Genomic DNA, 20,063 nt, shown 5'->3' with positions numbered 1-20,063 from the left:
TTGTATGATTTTTTCCTGCAAATAACAAGGAATGAAAACGTGGTTTGAATGGGCGTAGATGGGACACTTTTGGGCACTTTCATGAAGAGAGGTAGTATTTGAAATAAACAGTTTGTTTTTGATATATTTTAGGTGCTGAAGTTGAAAAATTAAATTTGGATGATAATACAGACCCTTGGAAAATTTCAGCCCAGAAGCATTAACACAGCTGAAATGGTCGCAAAAAAGAAAGTGAAGTGAGTGCAAAGTACAAGATTCAAGGCCAGAGGGTGAAGAGTTTTTCATCGAGGTACTGAGGCATTGCTTGTTTCACAAAGCAGCTTTCATACCGCTTATTTTATTTTTGAGGTTTTCTACTGTGCGCTCTGAAACACCACACACATTTACTCTGTTCAAGATTCCCAAACTTTCTCTTTGTTTACCTGATTGACTCACTGATAGCAGCTGTTTGTGTATTCTAGTAATAAAATCTCCATTTCCTTCAGCTGAAAAATGATTTCCTTGATCCTCTCTCAGTCACACCGTTACCGCTCGCCAGGTGAAATGAAGCTTAGCGAAAGTTCAGTCAGGAAGACTGGGGGCACACTCACACACACTTCTGTTCACTCATTCTTTCCCGCTTTGTCTATCAGCTTACTGATGTCTTTCAGGCTCGCGTCTCGACCCTCCTCCTCCCCAGACACCCCCAGTCTCTATGGCTCAGTCCTCTTTCTTCAGCCCAGCAGTCGTCCGCCCTGCAGCCGCAGATTGCAGTTCGCAGCCTCGCAGTCGCAGCCCAGCAGTTCTCAGCCTAGCAGTCCGCAGCCCGAGTCAGAAGTCCGCAGCCCGCAGTTCTCAATGAATCACAGATCAAGCCTCTTAGGACTATCACCACCAACAGTGTCTAGACTCCATCGGGGGATATCATAATTCTCAATGTCATTGCACCCCCTTCATTTATTAATTGCTCAATGATTGATGGGGTCTAACCGCCAAACTATCTTTGCATGCCTTTATTCATTAAATTGGTTCATAACTCTTTATGGTGTTTAAGTCTCTCCTGATTGAATTACTGTTTGAGTGGTAGATGTGCAGTTTGAGTTTGTTTGATGGGGTTTTCCAGGAGTTTCCCCTTAACTATGACATAATCTGCACCTGTGTCTCTTTCATGGTGTAATTTACGGTGGCTCTAAAGGGCAATGGTAAAAAAAAAAAAATCACAAAATAAATCTTACTGAATGCCAAAAAGTTTCATCCATCACAAACTAAATTTCACAGATCACAAACTCAATTTCACAGATCACAAAATGTTTTTCACTGATCACAAAATAAATTTTATGGATCACAAAATTAATTTTACGGATCACAAAATCAATTTCACCAATCACCAAATAAACTTCACCAATCACAAACTAAATCTCACCAATCACAAAAAAAGTTTTACCCATAACAAAATAAAGTTCACTGATCGCAAAATAAATTTCACAAAACTGGAAAGGGAAGGACCTGGGCCGTTGAGTGAGACCATGATACTTGTCTCTGATTGGACAAACCCATAGAATGGTTAGTGTGATGGATGAACCTGTGAGGTGCCCACAAGAGGGTCCTGCGTGGATTCAGGAGAACATGCTTCTGCTTGAGCGTGAGCCACATTGTTCGGTACCCAAAGAGTTGTCCAGGTCCCAGTAGCTCGGCATATATTGCCCTCATGATAACATTCAACGAGGAATGTCCGCCCCTTCTCTGTAGCCCAAGGCTCTTTAAGCGTCACTCAAGGGTTCATAGTGATATGTGTATATCATGGTAAATGGAAGCATTTCTATAATCACACTATATGTATGTTCCTGGTTAAAGTTCTGCCTTGTCAAATTAAGCTCCTCTTCCATCCTGATAGACACTTGAAACTTTGTGCTGGCTCTGCTACAGCCGATATCCAATGTACACAGGAAATTATAGATGACTGATGTGATTGCCATGCTTCAATTATCAAATCAGAGACAAGTAGAGTGGTCCTACCCTTTCTGGGTTCATCAAATTTATTTTGTGATCAGTGAGATTTTTTTGTGATTGGTAAAATTTATTTTGTGATCAGTGAGATTTATTTTGTGATTGGAGAAATTTATTTTGTGATGGGTGAAATTTATTTTGTGATGGGTGAAATTTATTATGTGATCCTGAATTTTATTTTGTGATCAGTTACTTTAATTTGTCATCCGTGATTTTTATTTGCATTCTTTGAATTGTTTTTTTTTTTCTAAATATATTTGTGGATTGTGAAATGTGTTAGTGCTTCTGAAATTTATTTTGCGCTTATGAAATATTTATTCCCATTGCCCTCCAGGGCCACCATGGTAATTAGTTAACTGGAGAATTATTTGCACGCGGCTAACCCTGCAGCCAAACGGGCCATTCCATAAAAGAACGTTTGGACTAATGGACCTGTTTGTTCAATGACTGAACGTGCATACTGCACTCTCTGGTGGAGAGAGGCAACAGGATGGGCTGAGGGCTGACATGAATGAAGTGATGCTGAAAACTACGACAGAGCCATGGACCAAAGATTATCAGAGAGGTTAAATGAGAGTCTGAAATGGACCAGGATGAAAACAAACCCAGTTAGTCCAGAAGTATCTCAATATCCGGGGGAAGTTAACAGACAGGAAGTTTGGATCAGACGAGGAGGAGAGTCCATCCATTAGGGGCTAAAGGACTCAGAGGCTGAAGGACTGTGATCAGTCAGAAGAGCTTAGGAAAGATGTTAGAGAGAGGAAAGGAAAGAAGGAGAAGGCAGGACTCCCAGGAAAGTAGAAGCTTTGGTCTTTGAAGTTTGGTTCATTCCCCAGGTTGATTGACTTCAGTTTATGAAGTTCTGCATTTCTACAGTTTCATTTAGCAGACGCTTTTGTCTTGTAAAGTGAAAAGGAAAGAGAGGTTGATTGATTCACACATTAGATTCACACCGCAGAAAGGCCGCGGGGGACTGAGTTCAAGTAGACGGGTGTAGAACAGGAAGTGGTTTGGCGTACAAAGCCTGTGGCTGACTTCAGCAGGGACAGTGGTTAAAATGGGAGAGTTTTTCAACACTCTAGCTAGAGCTAAATATTTAGAAATCTTTGCAAAATATTTAGAATGGAAACGAAATATTTAAAAACGTAGCTACATATTTAGAATCAGGAAATTTATTTAAAAAAAACATTCAACATTTATGTATAATATTTAACAAATATATTTCACTGATATTTCTCTAAATCTGCATAAAAAGTGATGTTTTAGAGCTAAATGTGAAGAAATTTTGTGATTTGTAGTGTGTTCAACTTTACAATAGGCGCCCCATGGATCATGGACTGAAGTGAAAACATTTAGAATAATTTAAAATTCAGAAAAAGTGCTATCCTTTTTTTTTTTCTTTTCTTTTATCAAACTCAAGCATAACTACCCCATAAATACCGCAAAATGTCGTGGTACATGTGTGAGAGTTACCCTAACAGTTGAGGAAACTACACTGTAAGACGCGGGCTGTAATCTAAAGTGCTACTGGAAAGTTCACTACATCAAGCTGACAATGCCATGGGAGGACTGACTGTAGAAGGAAATAAACTCAGATCTGCAGATTTGGAAGAACAGACAGAACAGTGAGGGTGTGTCCTGTAGAAGTAGGATGTAGAGGCTTTGTAGCAGAATAAACTTTTGAATCTGGATGAGGAGAAATATTTTAAGTTAGAGCCAAACCATCAGAAAACATCTCTCTACATGCCTGTTCCTTCTTACATCTTACAGCAGACTCTTCCTCTCTTTTTGCTGTGTTGATAGTGGTTGGGCCTGAGGATGGAGACAGAGTGAAAGAGAAAGAGGTCAAACCCACTGCTGTGGAGTCCACAGTGATTATACTGACCCCAGCAGTAATTTCTACTCAAAGATATTCAGCTTCTCCTTTCACCATCTGCTGTTTAAGATGTTCTTTGAGCTGATTTAATGACAGCTCTTCATCATCGTCAGTATTTGAGAAAGAATCTGTTTTTAACCAGCTTACATCACGTGAAACGCCCTAAAGTGATAACATTCATGTTTTCTGTCAGAGCAGGTTGGAGCTGGCTCTACCCCTGCCTCAGTCTGATCAGATCAAACCTTTTGTCCAAAGCGTCAGTGGGACCTCTTTAGTCGCTCTGTCTGATGACACCTACAGACACCCCGGAACTGTTTGCAGTTCTTCATCAACCAACATTAGACAATGCACATGTTGAATACAAAACCCTCATTACTTTGATGCTGGTCGGAAACTTGTTGCGGGTACAACAGTCACACCAAAAGGAAGTGATGCTGACATATTTAACAGCCTGACTTCTTCCTCCTAAAGACCAAACGGACACATTTAGTGTAGAGACGACATCTCCTCCCTGCTGTGAGTAGAGGTCTTCATCGGTATGATTGATATTTATCTGCACAGGTTGTGTTCAGTCCTTCTCCTGATGTCTTTGGTTTTCTCTGAAGTCTCACAGGGAGGAGAAGAGCAGAGATGAACTTGAACGTAGCAGTGAGTGTGTTGGTGATCTTTCTTCTCTCTCAGCCAGGTACTAAACATCATCATTGTCATCCTAGTCTATTTAGTGGCACCTACTTTGTTGCATTGTTTTATTGTTTGATAGTAAAGAAGAAATATTTCCTTTTGCATTTTAATTATTTTTCTGGTGTGTTTCATGTTTTCACGCTTGCAGCATCTTTCTGCATCCTTTGTTAGAGAGATTTACAGTTTTGTACAGTCACATCCGTTTTGAATAACATAAGCTTTGAGTGTGCATCTGAAGGATTTAGTAACTTAAGAAAGAAGCAACAAACATCTGTATCAGTATCTCCTTAAAGAACAAGACAGCACCTCTTAAAAAAGGGAACCAAACTTTGAGGAGGCATCATTTTTCCCTGATGTCAGTCTGATGTTTCTCTGGTTGTGGTTAACGCTGAGCCGTTTATCTGGCTAAAAATGGAGCGTTGCATGCACACTAGTTCAGCCAGCTCCAGACACACGTCTTTCACATTGCCCTCTCCTCATCCTCACAATCACCAGCATCCTCCCTAATAAGATGATCTATTGAAGCTGTAGGATTTCTGTTCTCTGACTCTGCTCTGCTAAAGCTGCTGCTGCCCTCCACCAGTGCTGGGCTCAGTAGTAGCAAAGTGTCATTTGTTCTCACACATCTGTGGTCTGCAGCTCTCTACCTTTAGACTCTGCACTAATCTGACCACAAACTGAACAGAGGAAACAATACAACAACACATCCCACACCCTGAATGAAGTGCTTTTACACTCCTTCCTGATCTCACAGCAAACAGCTCGTCCCTGAACTTTGAAAGTACTTTGAGAAGGAAAAATACAAAAGCCATTAACTGTATTTCTTTTTTTTTTTTTTTTACTTTCACTGAAACATTTGTGATTGTAGAGACCTCTGTAACTGTTAGGTCTGCACAAAGAAGCTTCTCAGAAAAGATGTTTAGGGAAATGGATCAAAGACGTGTAGAGAGTGTCTGTAAAGATCTTTGTTTCTGTCCTCTGATGTTATAAATGTGATGGTGTTTCCTGTGCTCTGTGTTTCAGTGGTAAGGGGACAGACTGACTGGGGAGTGACTTACTCCTCTCATCAGATCTGTGCCTTTAAAGGGTCAACAGTGGACATACCCTGCACATACACATATCCACCCAGAATAGATGAGCTTGATACCAAAGTTGAGGAAACTCTCTGGTTCACTAAACTGAACGGAGACCAACATGTGGATCTGAGATCAGACCCAGACTACTCAGGTCGTGTGGAGTATCTGTTTGAACAGAATGACTGCACTCTGAGAATCAAAGACCTGAGAGAGACAGACTCAGCTGAGTACAAATTCAGGTTCACAACAAACCAACGAGAGGGAGGTGTCACTGGTTCACCTGGAGTCACTTTGACTGTCGCAGGTGTTTTTTTGTTTCTAAATTCCAATCTCATTTGATCTTATGGTTTCTTTTTGCAGTCATTTGTATAATTAGTTTAATTTTGAAACCTTTTTCTTTATTTATTCATCCAGGCCTCCGAGTGGTGGTGGTGAGTGTATGGACTGAGGCAGATCTGAGGTGTGAGAGCAGCTGTAATCTGTCTGATAATCCTTCATATGTCTGGTATAAAGATGGAGAGAAAATGGATGAGCAGACATCTTCTCTGAGAGCCTCTGACTTTGGTAAAAGTTACTCCTGTGCTTTGAAAAACCATGAGGATCAGCGCTCTGCTGCAGTCTGTGAGTTTCCTCCACACTAAAGAAATGATTTCACTTTAGTTTGATGAACTGTTTCTACTTGACTTTAACTTCTCCTGTGAAACTCTTCTGTGTTTGAAAGTTAGAAATGTGTTTGAGCTCTTCATGTTAAACTCTGTGATATGAGTCATGGTGTCAAAGTTTCACTATGTAGTGACTTTATAACTGAATGAAAATGAATGTTGTTTTGTGCAGATGCTCCAAAGACTCCCTCTGTGTCACAAAGTCCCTCTGGTGAGGTGATGGAGGGCAGAGCAGTGACTCTGAGCTGCAGCAGTGATGCTAACCCAGCAGCTAGTTATACCTGGTACAAAGTGGATAGAAATCAAAGACGCCAACTTTTCCATGAAGGAGCTCAGCTTGTTTTCAGGTCCATCCAGTCCTCTGACTCTGGAAAGTATTTCTGTTCAGCTAAGAATGACATGGGGACCTTGACATCTGGATTAACCTCTGTTGATGTAAAATGTGAGTTAAGTGATTTTTGTTTACTATTTGTTTTCTGGTGTGTTTACTTATCAAATCTTTTACCATCAGCTCAATCTGCTTCACTTTCACAGTCTGCTGCTTCTGGAAACTGTGTCTTAGTTACATGACAATAAGGTTAGACTGCCTGCAATTTAGATAAATGATGACAGTAAATTAATGCCATATTATCTGGGTTAAGGTTAAAAACTGTTATTTATGCATGAAGGCACAGCTTTGTGTGGTTTTGTCTGATCTAAGGGGAATTCTGAACACGTCAAAAACTGCACAACATTAACTCATGTTCCCCTGTGTCCTGTCTCATGGATACTGATGTTTGTATTGAGAAAGACTAATCTGCAAACATTTCTGTGCTCTCAGCAGACTGTTTTAAAATGGTTCTTTGAATGTTCAAATAAAACAAAAACACATTTTCTTTTCCAGATGCTCCAAAGACTCCCTCTGTGTCACAAAGTCCCTCTGGTGAAGTGATGGAGGGCAGAGCAGTGACTCTGAGCTGCAGCAGTGATGCTAACCCAGCAGCTAGTTATACCTGGTACAGGGTGAATGGAAATGAAGTCCATCAAGTTGGCTGGATAAGCAGAAAATACTTCAGGTCCATCCAGTCCTCTGACACTGGAAAGTATTACTGTTTAGCAGAAAACAAACTGGGAAAGAGCCAGTCTGAACTTCTCTCCATCAAAGTGAAATGTGAGTTTAATAACTTTTTCATTCTCTGTCAGTTTTTCATAAATTCCTGAAACCCTTCAAAGACAAACATGTTGACTCCATTGATCCCTGTAGCTGATTTTCAGTCAGGACAGGAACATGAGAACCAGAATGACGTTTTCACCTGAGTGTGATCACATGAACAGAGATTGATTGTCTGAGTTTAACCCCTTAAGGAGCTCTTTGTATCTGCAGCTCACAAAGTTTGCCATGCAGCTCTAACATGTTTCTGTTGTGAAGCAGAAAAGACAAACCAAACACTGACTCTACAGACACCTTTTGTTGTCTTCTTTAGTTTGAGGACCTCTGTAGTTTCTCCATGAAGCTTGGAGGAGAGGAAGAGAGGAGCACAAAAGGAGCTCTGACCGTTGGTCCCAATTTATTCAAGTCATTTTCTCATCTTCTCTTCTCCAGATGCTCCAACGTTTTGTTCTGTGTCTGTGAATCCTTTGGGTGAAATCAGAGAGAACAGTCGAGTGACTCTGATCTGCAGCAGTGATGGTTACCCAACACCTGAGTTCACCTGGTACAAGAGGAATCAACATGGATATCTTAGAAAAGGATCAGAGCTTGTCTTCAGGTCCATCAAGTCCTCTGACTCTGGAGAGTATTACTGTTCAGCTCAGAATGGTTTAGGGAGGGAGAGGACATCTGGATTTACCTCTGTTGATGTAAAATGTGAGTCAGACCTGTTTTTTAAATGTGATGTGTGATTGATTCAACTTTTTATTGTACTACTTCCTAATCGTACTGTATGTCCCACCTTCACCTCCATCTTCTTCACATTCACAAACTGCAGCTTTATGATACCAAGCCTCTAAGATCAGTTTAAAAAGGTGCACTCATTCATTTTTTTTTCTTTTCAAATTATATGATCAAACCACACTGTGATTGTCATGTAACCCAAACTAAAATCTAAACCCAGAACTTGAAAGTCATGTCCTCAGGACAGGAAAGAGAATGGGTAAACCTTAGAAAGGCCAAAGTCACATTGAGATGTACCTCATATTCTTCTGATCCATGCTCTCTCCTCTTAGAGAGAATCAGACTCAAGTGCAATAATTTCAGTGATCTTAATCGTCAGACTTCATATAGTCTTTGAACATTTAGATTTCTAAACAGTAAGAAATGTGTTTTTCTCTACCAGTTGCTCCAAAGACTCCCTCTGTGTCACAAAGTCCCTCTGGTGAGGTGATGGAGGGCAGAGCAGTGACTCTGAGCTGCAGCAGTGATGCTAACCCAGCAGCTAGTTATACCTGGTACAAGGTGGATAGAAATCAAAGACGCCAACTTTTCCATGAAGGAGCTCAGCTTGTTTTCAGGTCCATCCAGTCCTCTGACTCAGGACTGTATTTCTGTTCAGCTAAGAATGACATGGGGACATTGACATCTGGAATAATCTCTGTTGATGTAAAATGTGAGTGAAAGTGATTTTTGTTTACTATTTGTTTTCCGGTGTGTTTACTTATCAAATCTTTTACCATCAGCTCAATTTGCTTCACTTTCACAGTCTGCTGCTTCTGGAAACTCTGTCTTAGTTACATGACGATAAGGTTAATCTGCCTACAATTTAGATAAATGATGACAGTAAATTAATGCCATATTATCTGGGTTAAGGTTAAAACTGTTATTTATGCATGAAGGCACAGCTTTGTGTGGTTTTGTCTGATCTAAGGGGAATTCTGAACACATGTCAAAAACTGCACAACATTAACTCATGTTCCTCTGTGTCCTGTCTCATGGATACTGATGTTTGTGTTGAGAAAGACTAATCTGAAAACATTTCTGTGCTCTCAGCAGACTGTTTTAAAATGGTTCTTTGAATGTTCAAATAAAACAAAAACACATTCTCTTTTTCAGATGCTCCAAAGATTCCCTCTGTGTCACAAAGTCCCTCTGGTGAAGTGATGGAGGGCAGAGCAGTGACTCTGAGCTGCAGCAGTGATGCTAACCCAGCAGCTAGTTATACCTGGTACAAGAAGACTGTAAACGAGGGACGTCAAACTGACTTGATAAGCAGAAAATATTTCAGGTCCATCCAGTCCTCTGACTCTGGAGAGTATTACTGTTTAGCAGAAAACAAACTGGGAAAGAGCCAGTCTGAACTTCTCTCCATCAAAGTGAAATGTGAGTTTAATAACTTTTTCATTCTCTGTCAGTTTTTCATAAAATCCTGAAACCCTTCAAAGACAAACGTGCTGACTCTACTGATCCCTGTAGCTGATTTTCATGTTAAAGTACGGCTGTTCAACCTTCAGAGAGGCTTAAGTCAGGACAGGAACATGAGAACCAGAATGACGTTTTCACCTGAGCGTGATCACATGAACAGAGATTGATTGTCTGACTTTAACCCCTTAAGGAGCTCTTTGTATCTGCAGCTCACAAAGTCTGCCATGCAGCTCTAACATGTTTCTGTAGTGAAGCAGAAAAGACAAACCAAACACTGAGTCTACAGATGCCTTTTGTTGTCTTCATGAGTTTGAGGACCTCTGTAGTTTCTCCATGAAGCTTGGAGGAGAGGATGAGAGGAGCACAAAAGGAGCTCTGACCGTTGGTCCCAATTTATTCAAGTCAAATTTCTCATCTTCTCTTCTCCAGATGCTCCAACGTTTTGTTCTGTGTCTGTGAATCCTTTGGGTGAAATCAGAGAGAACAGTCGAGTGACTCTGACCTGCAGCAGTGATGGTTACCCAACACCTGAGTTCACCTGGTACAAGAGGAATCAACATGGATATCTTAGAAAAGGATCAGAGCTTGTGTTCAGGTCCATCCAGTCCTCTGACTCTGGAGAGTATTACTGTGAAGCTGAGAACAAACTGGGGAGTCGGACGTCTGAATCCATCTCTGTTAAAGTGAAATGTGAGTGAAACAGTTTTTGTCGAAAGCTTCAATAAGATTATAATTGTCTTACTTTTATAAAAAGCGTTCTGTGCTGGTTAAACCTGATTGTTTTTTCAGTTTGTTGTATATTTGCTCATTCCTAAAGTGGCTGCTGATTGTTACAGCTGTTCAGAAATATTGTTACAACAAATCTGTGGGTAGAAGTTATGATGAAATTTTTTTATCATTGACATTAAAGCTTTCTTCTTTTAATTGAGTTAGTGTGTTGAGAGAGGGTTCAGGTTTTAGATGAAGGCTGTATCAATAGGATGAAGAAAATCTTCATATTAGCAGTTAACCTGTGTTTTCTTATCATTAAATGATTCACATTTTACAGCAGCAGTCGTCTGAAAAGATCTGAAACTTTAACAAAAGATAAAAAACACTGATTTCTACAAGACATGAGGATTAGAGCCTCACAACTTTTATATCAGAGTTTAAACACTGTAGTTGTTATTTTATTTTGTGGAATGAAGATAAAAAGATTTGAAGTTTTGTGTTTAAACCATTTTATGTCCCTCCAGATGCTCCAAAGCCTCCCTCTGTGTCAGTGAGTCCATCAGGTGAGATAGTGGAGGGTAGTTCAGTGACTCTGACCTGTAGCAGTGATGCTAACCCAGCAGCTAACTACACCTGGTTCAAGAAGGATGAAGACTCACCTAAAGCTACAGGAGAGATATTTACTCTTGAGAACACAGGAGCTGAACACAGTGGGGATTATGTTTGTGTGGCCCAAAATGAGAAGGGACATCATAACTCCACTGTACATGTGACTGTTGTTGGAGGTAAGTTCAACTCGCTGCTTCATGGGTCATAAAATGACGATGGTCTGGTCTCATTTCAGATCGGCTAATTCCTTTTCTGCTCATTGATTTCAGTTCCTTATGATTTTTGGAGATGAGTTTTTGTCAAACATAAATAAACCTGCCTTTAGTTTTAAACATGTAGTCGATTACAGTTAACTTTGACATGGACTTCATCCTTCTCCTTCATTTGTAGAGATATAAACCTTCCTACCTACCACAGTTGTGATGAACTCAGCTTAGTACAGTAACGCTTTCTCAGTGTTTGTCAAGACTTTTATCTGTAAATTAAAAGTAGTCATGTTACAGACTCATTCTTACTTACATTCCTTACAGTTCATGACTCAAATCACCTTTTTTTCAGGATCATGGAAAGGGATCACTGCAGCTACAGTCTCCATCATTATGATCGCTCTCATCCTCATCTTTGTCGTCATATGGATCATGTGAGCTCTTACATTTCACTAAAAGATTGTTCAACCTCAAAGTCAAACCATGTCAGCGTTGATATTTCTACAATGGTTTAAATGTTTCAATGAATGTGCTCAAATAGAAAGAAGAGGACCCGTAAGCAAGAGTCTGAGCCCAGAGAGAGACCAGACAACTGTGACCAGGTGAGGAGATTCAGATCCTGTGGTTTTAGCTCCATCCTTGTTGCTTCTTTTAGGGACAGATCTTAATGTTTTAATTTGAGATAAATGAAAAGTTCATTTTTCATTTTAAGAAAGAGATCTAAATCTGGATCACAAGTTTTCTAACCCATCAGCAGCTGATGGGAGCACCTGTGATGTCCAGCTGAGAGAGGCTGTATAAGAAGGCTGAGGCCCCGTTTACACGGAGACTCCCGCAACGATTCTTCCTTTGCGTTTTCAAAAGCCACCCACGTTTACATGAGGACGGCGTGAAAACGATCCGCGTTCATACGACTCCAGGAGGAGAAGTCTCCTTTTCTGTTCTTTCTTTTTCTGCCGTTTTGTTGTGTGAGACGGTCGGCAATCCAACCATAACGCGCAGTACCGCCAACTACTGGCTCAACTGGAAATGTGGCTGAGCGCGGAGCCTTCACCTGAAACTGCGAGTGCGCATGCGGTGACGTCAGCGTTTCACCCTGAGACGCTCCGCTCTGTGTTTACACGAAGCTGGATGGAGGAGCGGATTCAGATCTTTCCACTCTGGGGAGTGTTTTCAAAAGTTTGCGTTTTCACTGAGAACGCAACGTGGTCTCGTCTAAACGGAAGGCCAAAACACAACGAAATGTTTGCGGAATCGACCGTTTTTGGCGTCATGTAAACGGGGCCTGAGTCTTCCTGTTCAGTTTCTGCTCACGAGAAGCACAACACCAACAGTCAGTGTTCTTTGTTTGTGTTCACAAACAAATTCCTGAAAGTTTCAACACAAAAGAAATGAAACTCTGGAGATGTTGTTCTTGCTAAGTCATGAACCGATATCTTGGCCCTCTGAGTGGCTAGTGTGTGTGATTGGTGAGAAAATGTGGTTACTTTTCTCCCTCCATTTTTAATTTTACATCAGGAGCTAATGCAAAGAGAAATGATCAGTAAAATCCCACTGGGTTATAATCATCATCATCATCGTGTTTCGTCGTCCATGTGTGACGGCTCTTGATCCCTGACTCCAGCTTCAGTCCTCTCCTCCTGAAGCTCTTCCAAAATCTGAAAACCAACTTCTCTACACCAGGGGTCACCAGTCTTTCTGAGACCGAGGGCTACCTCACGGGAAATGAGTGGCATGAAGGGCTACTTGTCTGAAACAGACGTCCTGAACAGCGTTACACAGATCACTTTTCAATAATACTTATCATAATAGAAGTGGTAATACTATGTGAAGAGACTGTTCACAGGTCAATGTTAATTATTTCATAGTTATTATTAATGAATTACACTACAACGATGGTAGGAAGTAGCTCCATCATGACCAGTGCTATTATTTGGAACATGTCTCGCGGGCACCTTATGTTGTTCTTGTGAGTCTGTCTGTGAAAGAAAAATGACTGTGTTCAACGCCCACAGATTCAACTGTCAGAGCAGCAGAATGATCTTCAATATGCCACCATCCACTTCTCCAAAAAACAGGAGGAGAGCATCTACTGCAATGTCAAACCAGCTAAGCCCAAAAGAACGAAGAAAACAAATGAGGAGGAGGAAGAAGTGAAGGAAGAGTTGGTTGAGTACTCTGCTGTTAGATTCAACAGGGCCGGTCCAGCCCAGAGGTAAACACCTCTTAAAATTATACTCTTATTACTCTAATTCTTCTCTTTTTAACTTTATTGAGATCACTGTTGGGCTGTTAACCAAACATCTGAACACTTTATTTATTTCTCTCTTTGAGCAGAAATCAGGAAACTGTGGAGGATCCAGCTGCTTTGTACAGTAAGGTCAACAAACCCAGCAGAAATCCTGGACCCAGAAACCTCTAGTCTGCATTTCTCCTTCACTTCCAGATCAGAAGTCACTGTGAGCATCAAACATTGTCATCAGCACACAAAATTAGAATACATGGAAGTATGAAGCTTAGTGGATACCACAGCATGACACGTCTGCTACAGATATGTGAAATGTTTGATGTCTGGAGTGTCAAAGACGCAGAGTCAAGACCTTAAATTCTTTTTATTCATTTTTTGTATTATTTTTTTTCATGTTTCTTTTCGCTCTGCAGTCGTCTTACCGAGCTTTTTATCACAGCTTTGTTCTCTCCTCTTATTTTAAAAGGACTATGAGCTAATTCAAAGACAGCTCTTTATCCATGTCAGTATTTGAGAAGTGTCAGTGGGACCTTTTTAGTAGCTCTGTCTTATGACACCTACAGACACCTGGAAACTTCTCCTCCACTGCAGCTGCTGATCCAACACCTTTCTTTACTGTTTTTCACCTTTTGTCCAAACTAGGGCTGTCATTTTAACGCATTAATTAGATTAATTAATTACAACACCAATTAACGCGTTATAAAAATTATCGCAGAATAATCTGGATCCAAACCCACTGGGCGTTCAAAGACGCACTTATTTTCAAATGTCTGGCATTTACAAACCGTTTGTCCTACTTGGAAAAAATGGTGTTCTCTCTAGATTTTCAAATTTCTGACGGTCCCTGAATGTATCACACGTGATGTCAGCAACATGCTTTAAACCGGGGGGGAAGCGGGAGTGATTTGACTGCTGTCCACATCTCGTTTATTCATACGTCCTTTTTGAAAATCTGCAGAAAATCAACCGTTTGTTCTAGCTCAATTCTGTAAAAATCAGATAATTCTACACTCTTTACTGCATTAAACCAGCCCTGAATGATCGATATTTGTCCTGGATTTAAATCTAAAGAATTCTTTAAAAATTTGCTTCCATCTTCCTGGTGTCATATTTCAGCTTGGGGCTGCTCTGCAGCAATGAGCAACAGTTTGTGTGTTCAGAGCATGTAAAACTGAAAATACTTCACTTTTCTTTGATCCAAGACTTGAATTAAGTGTTTTGTACATAGTTCCTCACAGTTTTTAGCCTTTAGCCCTGGTTCTCCTGACCTCATAGAAGTATAGAAGTTCATAAATAAACATCCTCATTTTCATCTAAGTGTATTTAGTTTATGACAGATTTATTTAAAAGAAATACTGTTTCCTTCTGCATTTAATTATTTTTCTGGTGTGTCTGATGTTTTCACACTTGCAACATCTTTCTGCATCCTTTGTTATAAACCTGTGAGATCTACAGTTTGAACAGTCACATCAGTTTTGAATAACATAAGCTTTGAGTGTGCATCTGAAGGATTTAGTAACTAAAGAAAAAAGCAAAAAACATCAGTATCAGTATCTTATTAAAGAACAAGACAGCACCTCTTAAAAAAGGGAACCAAACTTTGAGGAGGCATCATTTTTCCCTGACGTCAGTGTGATGTTTCGCTGAGCCATTTATCTGGCTAAAAATGAAACGTTGCATGCACGCTAGTTCAGCCAGCTCCAGACACACGTCTTTCACATTGCCCTCTCCTCATCCTCACAATCACCAGCATCCTCCCTAATAAGATGATCTATTGAAGCTGTAGGATTTCTGTTCTCTGACTCTGCTCTGCTAAAGCTGCTGCTGCCCTCCACCAGTGCTGGGCTCAGTAGTAGCAAAGTGTCATTTGTTCTCACACATCTGTGGTCTGCAGCTCTCTACCTTTAGACTCTGCACTAATCTGACCACAAACTGAACAGAGGAAACAATACAACAACACATCCCACATCCTGAATGAAGTGCTTTTACACTCCTTCCTGATCTCACAGCAAACAGCTCGTCTTTGGTCTTTGAAAGTGCTTTGAGAAAGAAAACTACAAAAGTCATTAACTCAAATTATTTTTTTACTTTCACTGAAACACTTGTGATTGTAGAGACCTCTGTTACTGTTAGGTCTGCACAAAGAAGCTTCTCAGAAAAGATGTTTAGGGAAATGGATCAAAGACGTGTAGAGAGTGTCTGTAAAGATCTTTGTATCTGTCCTCTGATGTTATAAATGTGATGGTGTTTCCTGTGCTCTGTGTTTCAGTGGTAAGGGGACAGACTGACTGGGGAGTGACTTACTCCTCTCATCAGATCTGTGCCTTTAAAGGGTCAACAGTGGACATACCCTGCACCTACACATATCCAGCAGCAATAAACCATCACACTATTAAAATCCGGAGCATTTTGTGGTTTGCTATGTCAGATTATTATCGACGAGCTGTGAATCTGAGATCAGACCCAGACTACTCAGGTCGTGTGGAGTATCTGTTTGAACAGAACCACTGCACTCTGAGAATCAAAGACCTGAGAGAGACAGACTCAGCTGAGTACAAGTTCAGGTTCACAACAAACCACAGCACACAAACTCTCAGTGGTCAGGACTCTATACAACAGGGCACTGATCATTACAGACACACAGGACAGGGGGGAAGAGGAGACACACACATACATAAAGCCCTCACCACATGTCAGTATCCACCGTGGGCCATAGAAAAGGGGAAACAAATGGGCACAAAATACAGGAAAAACAGAGGAAGAAGGGGAAGAAACCACACAACACTAACACAACAGCCACAGTCACACTACCATACATCAGGGGGGTCACAGAACGCATACAGAGGGCCATGAGGAAACACAACAACTCAGACAACTCATCGTCAGACCCAAGGACACCATTCACCAGGACAAAAAATGTGACGTCATATACCAAATGTTACGTCATATACGAAATCCCATGCCTATCGTGCTATAAAACATACGTGGGGGAGACAGGGAGACCATTCAGTACACGAAAGAAGGAGCATCAAAAGGAGTGTGAGAGGGAGACAGCCAACAGACAAACAAGAACAATAAAAGAACAAGCACTCCAGGAAAATCTTAAATCAGCCATATCAGACCACTGCAAAAGAGAAAACCACATCATGGACTGGGACAATGCCAGGGTCATCCGTGCCGAAAGAAACAAATTCCATAGGTGGATCAGAGAAGCCATCGAGATAAGGAAGCGCACACCAACATCTATGATCCGGGACGATGGAGCGTACACCCTGTCCCACACCTGGGACGCAGTCCTGGAGAAGGCGCCAGTCAGTACGGGGCGCAAGCTTCCCTGCTGACTGGTAAATTCATAAAAGCAGCCCATGACTAGGCATGCAACAATTAACCGGTTTTACTATTAACCGCGGTTTGAAACGTCACGGTTAATTAATCCCAGAGGGTACTCTACACCGAGTATTTCTGTTCTCACCCGCAAAAAACGGACATCTTGTTGGGACATTATCTTTGGCGCAACCTGCACGTAAGGAAAACAAAATTACACCAGCGGTGCATCTGCTTTTAGTGCCTACTATGCTAGGCTACGTTAGCTACAATGGCAGAGGCATCAAGCAACAAAGCTCTGTTTCCACCGAAGAAAAAAGTGAAGTCGGCAGTGAGGAGAATTTTGGGGACACAAAGAATGATGAGGGAGTTATTGATGTGAGCGAAGGTTCACCTGTATGCAAGACCTGCAGAAGAAAAGTTTCGGCGAAAGGCTCAAACACGTCGAATTTAATGCAGCATTTGCAGAATCACCACCCTGCTTTACACGCGAACTAAAGGGAAGACCTAATAACTGAGTTAAACAACGTTTGCAGCATTTTACTTACATAGATACTGAGCTGATAGGAGTTAAATATAAACGTGTCGACTACTGTCAGTGGCGTTGCAGTGGGAGGATGAGCTTTCAGCTCAGTGTAAACAAACAGCAGCAAAGCAGCGTGTCTGCCTACGGAGGACAAAATACCTCCTCTCAAGCCTTCTGTCAGTGACCATTTAACGTTACAGTCTGCTTCTTCCCCTCTGTGTTGAATAAACTCTGGGCATTGTAGGTTAACATACCATGTTGTAGGTTAACGGATAAGTTTGGTTTATACAGCTTTTACATTGTTTATAGAATGAAGTAGAACACGATACTCACCCAGAAGGCTTTCCTGATCCAAGCAGTGCTTCGGGAGATATTTAGATCCAAAATCGTGCAGCGGACGTCCGTATAATGGGATCCATCAGGGCATAGACAGCGCCGCTCCTAAAACTACATTAATTGTCCAAAAACTCGTGTTTTTCACCAATATTCCATCATAGTCCGTTCCAAGTTAGTCCTCTGTTGCAGTCTGTGTCTCTCCAGACAGCGCTGTGCGGCTGTAATGACCTCTGAACTCCCGAAGACTTTGTTTACGTTTGTCCCTCAAAAGAGTCAGCGCTCCAGAAAGTACTGCGCATGAGCAGTACTTTCTGGAGAGCTGACTCCTTTGAGGGACAAACGTAACGATTAATGCAGTTTTAGGAGCGGTGCTGTCTATTCCCCAATGGATCCCATTATACGGACGTCCGCTGCACGATTTTGGATCTAAATAGCTCCTGAAGCACTGCTTGGATCAGGAAAGCCTTCTGGGTGAGTATTTTGTTCTACTTCATTCTATAAACAATGTAAAAGCTGTATAAACCAAACTTATCCTTTAATATATCAGGTTCAAAACACTAAAATAACATCAGGAGCTTGTAGACTTCCAGCACTGTACCATGGGAACAAATTAATTGCATTTCAGTTGCTATTAACACATCATAAGAGATTTTTTTTTCAACCTATATTTTTTTACTAAAACTTGTAAAGCACTTTGAATGTCAGTCAAGAATAAAACACTATATAAATGTAATCCATTATCATTATCATGATTAATCTTCAACCAAACAATAACAATGATCATAATAGACAGAATGTAATCAGACCACATTTAAAATTAGACAAATGTATGAAGATTATCCAAAGAATAGATTAGATTATTAAAAATGAATATAAAAATCAGCATGAATGACAATAAAACTTAAGTTACTTACACACAAATAACATTTTCCTCTGGGGGATCAATGAAGTTAAGTTTAGTCTTATATTAATAAAAATACTTAAAATACTTTATTTCAGATATTTAAAAAATTACAACTTAAATCATTACTGCAAATCTAACCAAAGTTCATCATGGCATGGATTATTTGTTTCATTTTTCTTATTCATTTTTAGCCTAAGAGTTCAACAACACTGACACTGACAGACACAGACACTGTATTTTTTTCAAAAGGGAAATACTGACGTAGATGTTTTCAGAGCACAGGTCACTTTATTTAATTCCAAATGGAAGAGTTATAATTTATGTTTATCTTTATTTATTATTTTGTACTGTGTTATTTGATTAATCTGTTATTTCTGACAGGAATACAAAGCTCATTGAGATCTCTAAAGAACGTTCATGTGGTTTTATATTTTTGTTCATTATCAGCGTTGTGAAATTAATGTACGATAATCGTTATAATCATGAAACCGAGGTTATTCCTCAGACTATAATCGTGCAATCAAAATCTATAATCGTTGCATCCCTACCCATGACACATCACTTCACCATCATGTGACACTTCTGATGAAGACCCCGGAAGAGGGTTGAAACTAGAGAAGCAGGTAAACAAACAGCACCAAACAGGGCTATGTGAGGGGTGTGGGGAGGAAGAAGAATCAGTGTAACATGTATGAATGTGGTGTGGGGCGACAGCTAGGGCCTTTTTCAAACCGCCCCCTACACACTCCCCCTCCATGACGGAGGTAGTGCACTCCGTCACGGAGTCACACTTGCATCTGAATGAAGTTCACTTCATCAGGGTGTAAATACAGCTTTGGGACAGAAACTTCACTAGATCTCAGGCGGAACAGATAAACAAAGAACAAAAAGAAAATATAACGTAGAAAATACAAAAGAAACTTACTCCCACGCTTCTTTGGCTGCATTTCTTTTTTCTTATTGAAGATTTTTTCATGTTTCATTCTCGCTTGAATAAATTATTTTGTTTTTTGTAAATATTAAACACTCAAATAATCACGAACTGTCTAAACAAATGCAAGGCAGGCCTTAATCAATGACATGTACATCTTAAGTTGTGAACATCTGAATGACAATCATTGAATATTTCTGTTAGTTTAACACTGTTTGTGCAGGCAAATATGTGTGGAACTTACATTTGTCTGTTGCTTCCTCCATGACAGACACCGGACACTATTTAGCGCTGCACGTGTTCAGTGAGTCGGCATCCAGTTTGGGATGGCCCTTAGGGCCTTTTTCAAACTGCCCCCTACACACTCTCCCTACCCACTAACACTCCGTTTGCGCGTTCTCGCGGAGTGTCCGCCACATTAAGGGCCATCCCAAACCGATCCGCGGGGAGGGGTAGTGGGCTCTAAAACCCTCCACAAGCGAGTCTGCACGGATGCCAACTCGCTGAACACGTGCAGCACTAAATTGTGTCCGGTGTGAGCCATGGAGGAAGCAACAGACAAATGTAAGTTCCACGCATATGTGCCTGCACAAACACTGTTAAACTAACACAAATATTTAATGATTGTCATGCAGATGTTCACAACTTTA

General features: G+C 40.7%; 1 protein-coding gene across 1 annotated transcript; it reads left to right on the top strand.

The window, feature by feature from the left end:
* The first annotated feature begins 492 nt into the window (after positions 1–492).
* LOC141789992 (sialoadhesin-like) lies at positions 493–11,582 on the top strand. Its single transcript, XM_074669615.1, has 10 exons — positions 493–538; positions 651–809; positions 3,790–3,857; positions 4,056–4,175; positions 4,468–4,510; positions 5,567–5,858; positions 7,913–8,127; positions 8,597–8,866; positions 10,854–11,114; positions 11,497–11,582. Exons 1-10 carry the CDS (start codon positions 493–495, stop codon positions 11,580–11,582), a joined length of 1,560 nt encoding a protein of 519 aa, XP_074525716.1.
* The last annotated feature ends 8,481 nt before the right edge of the window (positions 11,583–20,063 follow it).

The sequence above is a fragment of the Halichoeres trimaculatus genome, unplaced genomic scaffold, assembly GCF_033239565.1.
Source record: "Halichoeres trimaculatus isolate MK-OKI-2021-1 unplaced genomic scaffold, fHalTri1.1 fHalTri1_scaffold_5, whole genome shotgun sequence".
NCBI lineage: Eukaryota > Metazoa > Chordata > Actinopteri > Labriformes > Labridae > Halichoeres > Halichoeres trimaculatus.
Note: the sequence above shows the minus strand (reverse complement) of the source record. Positions and strands in the feature narration are given on the sequence as shown.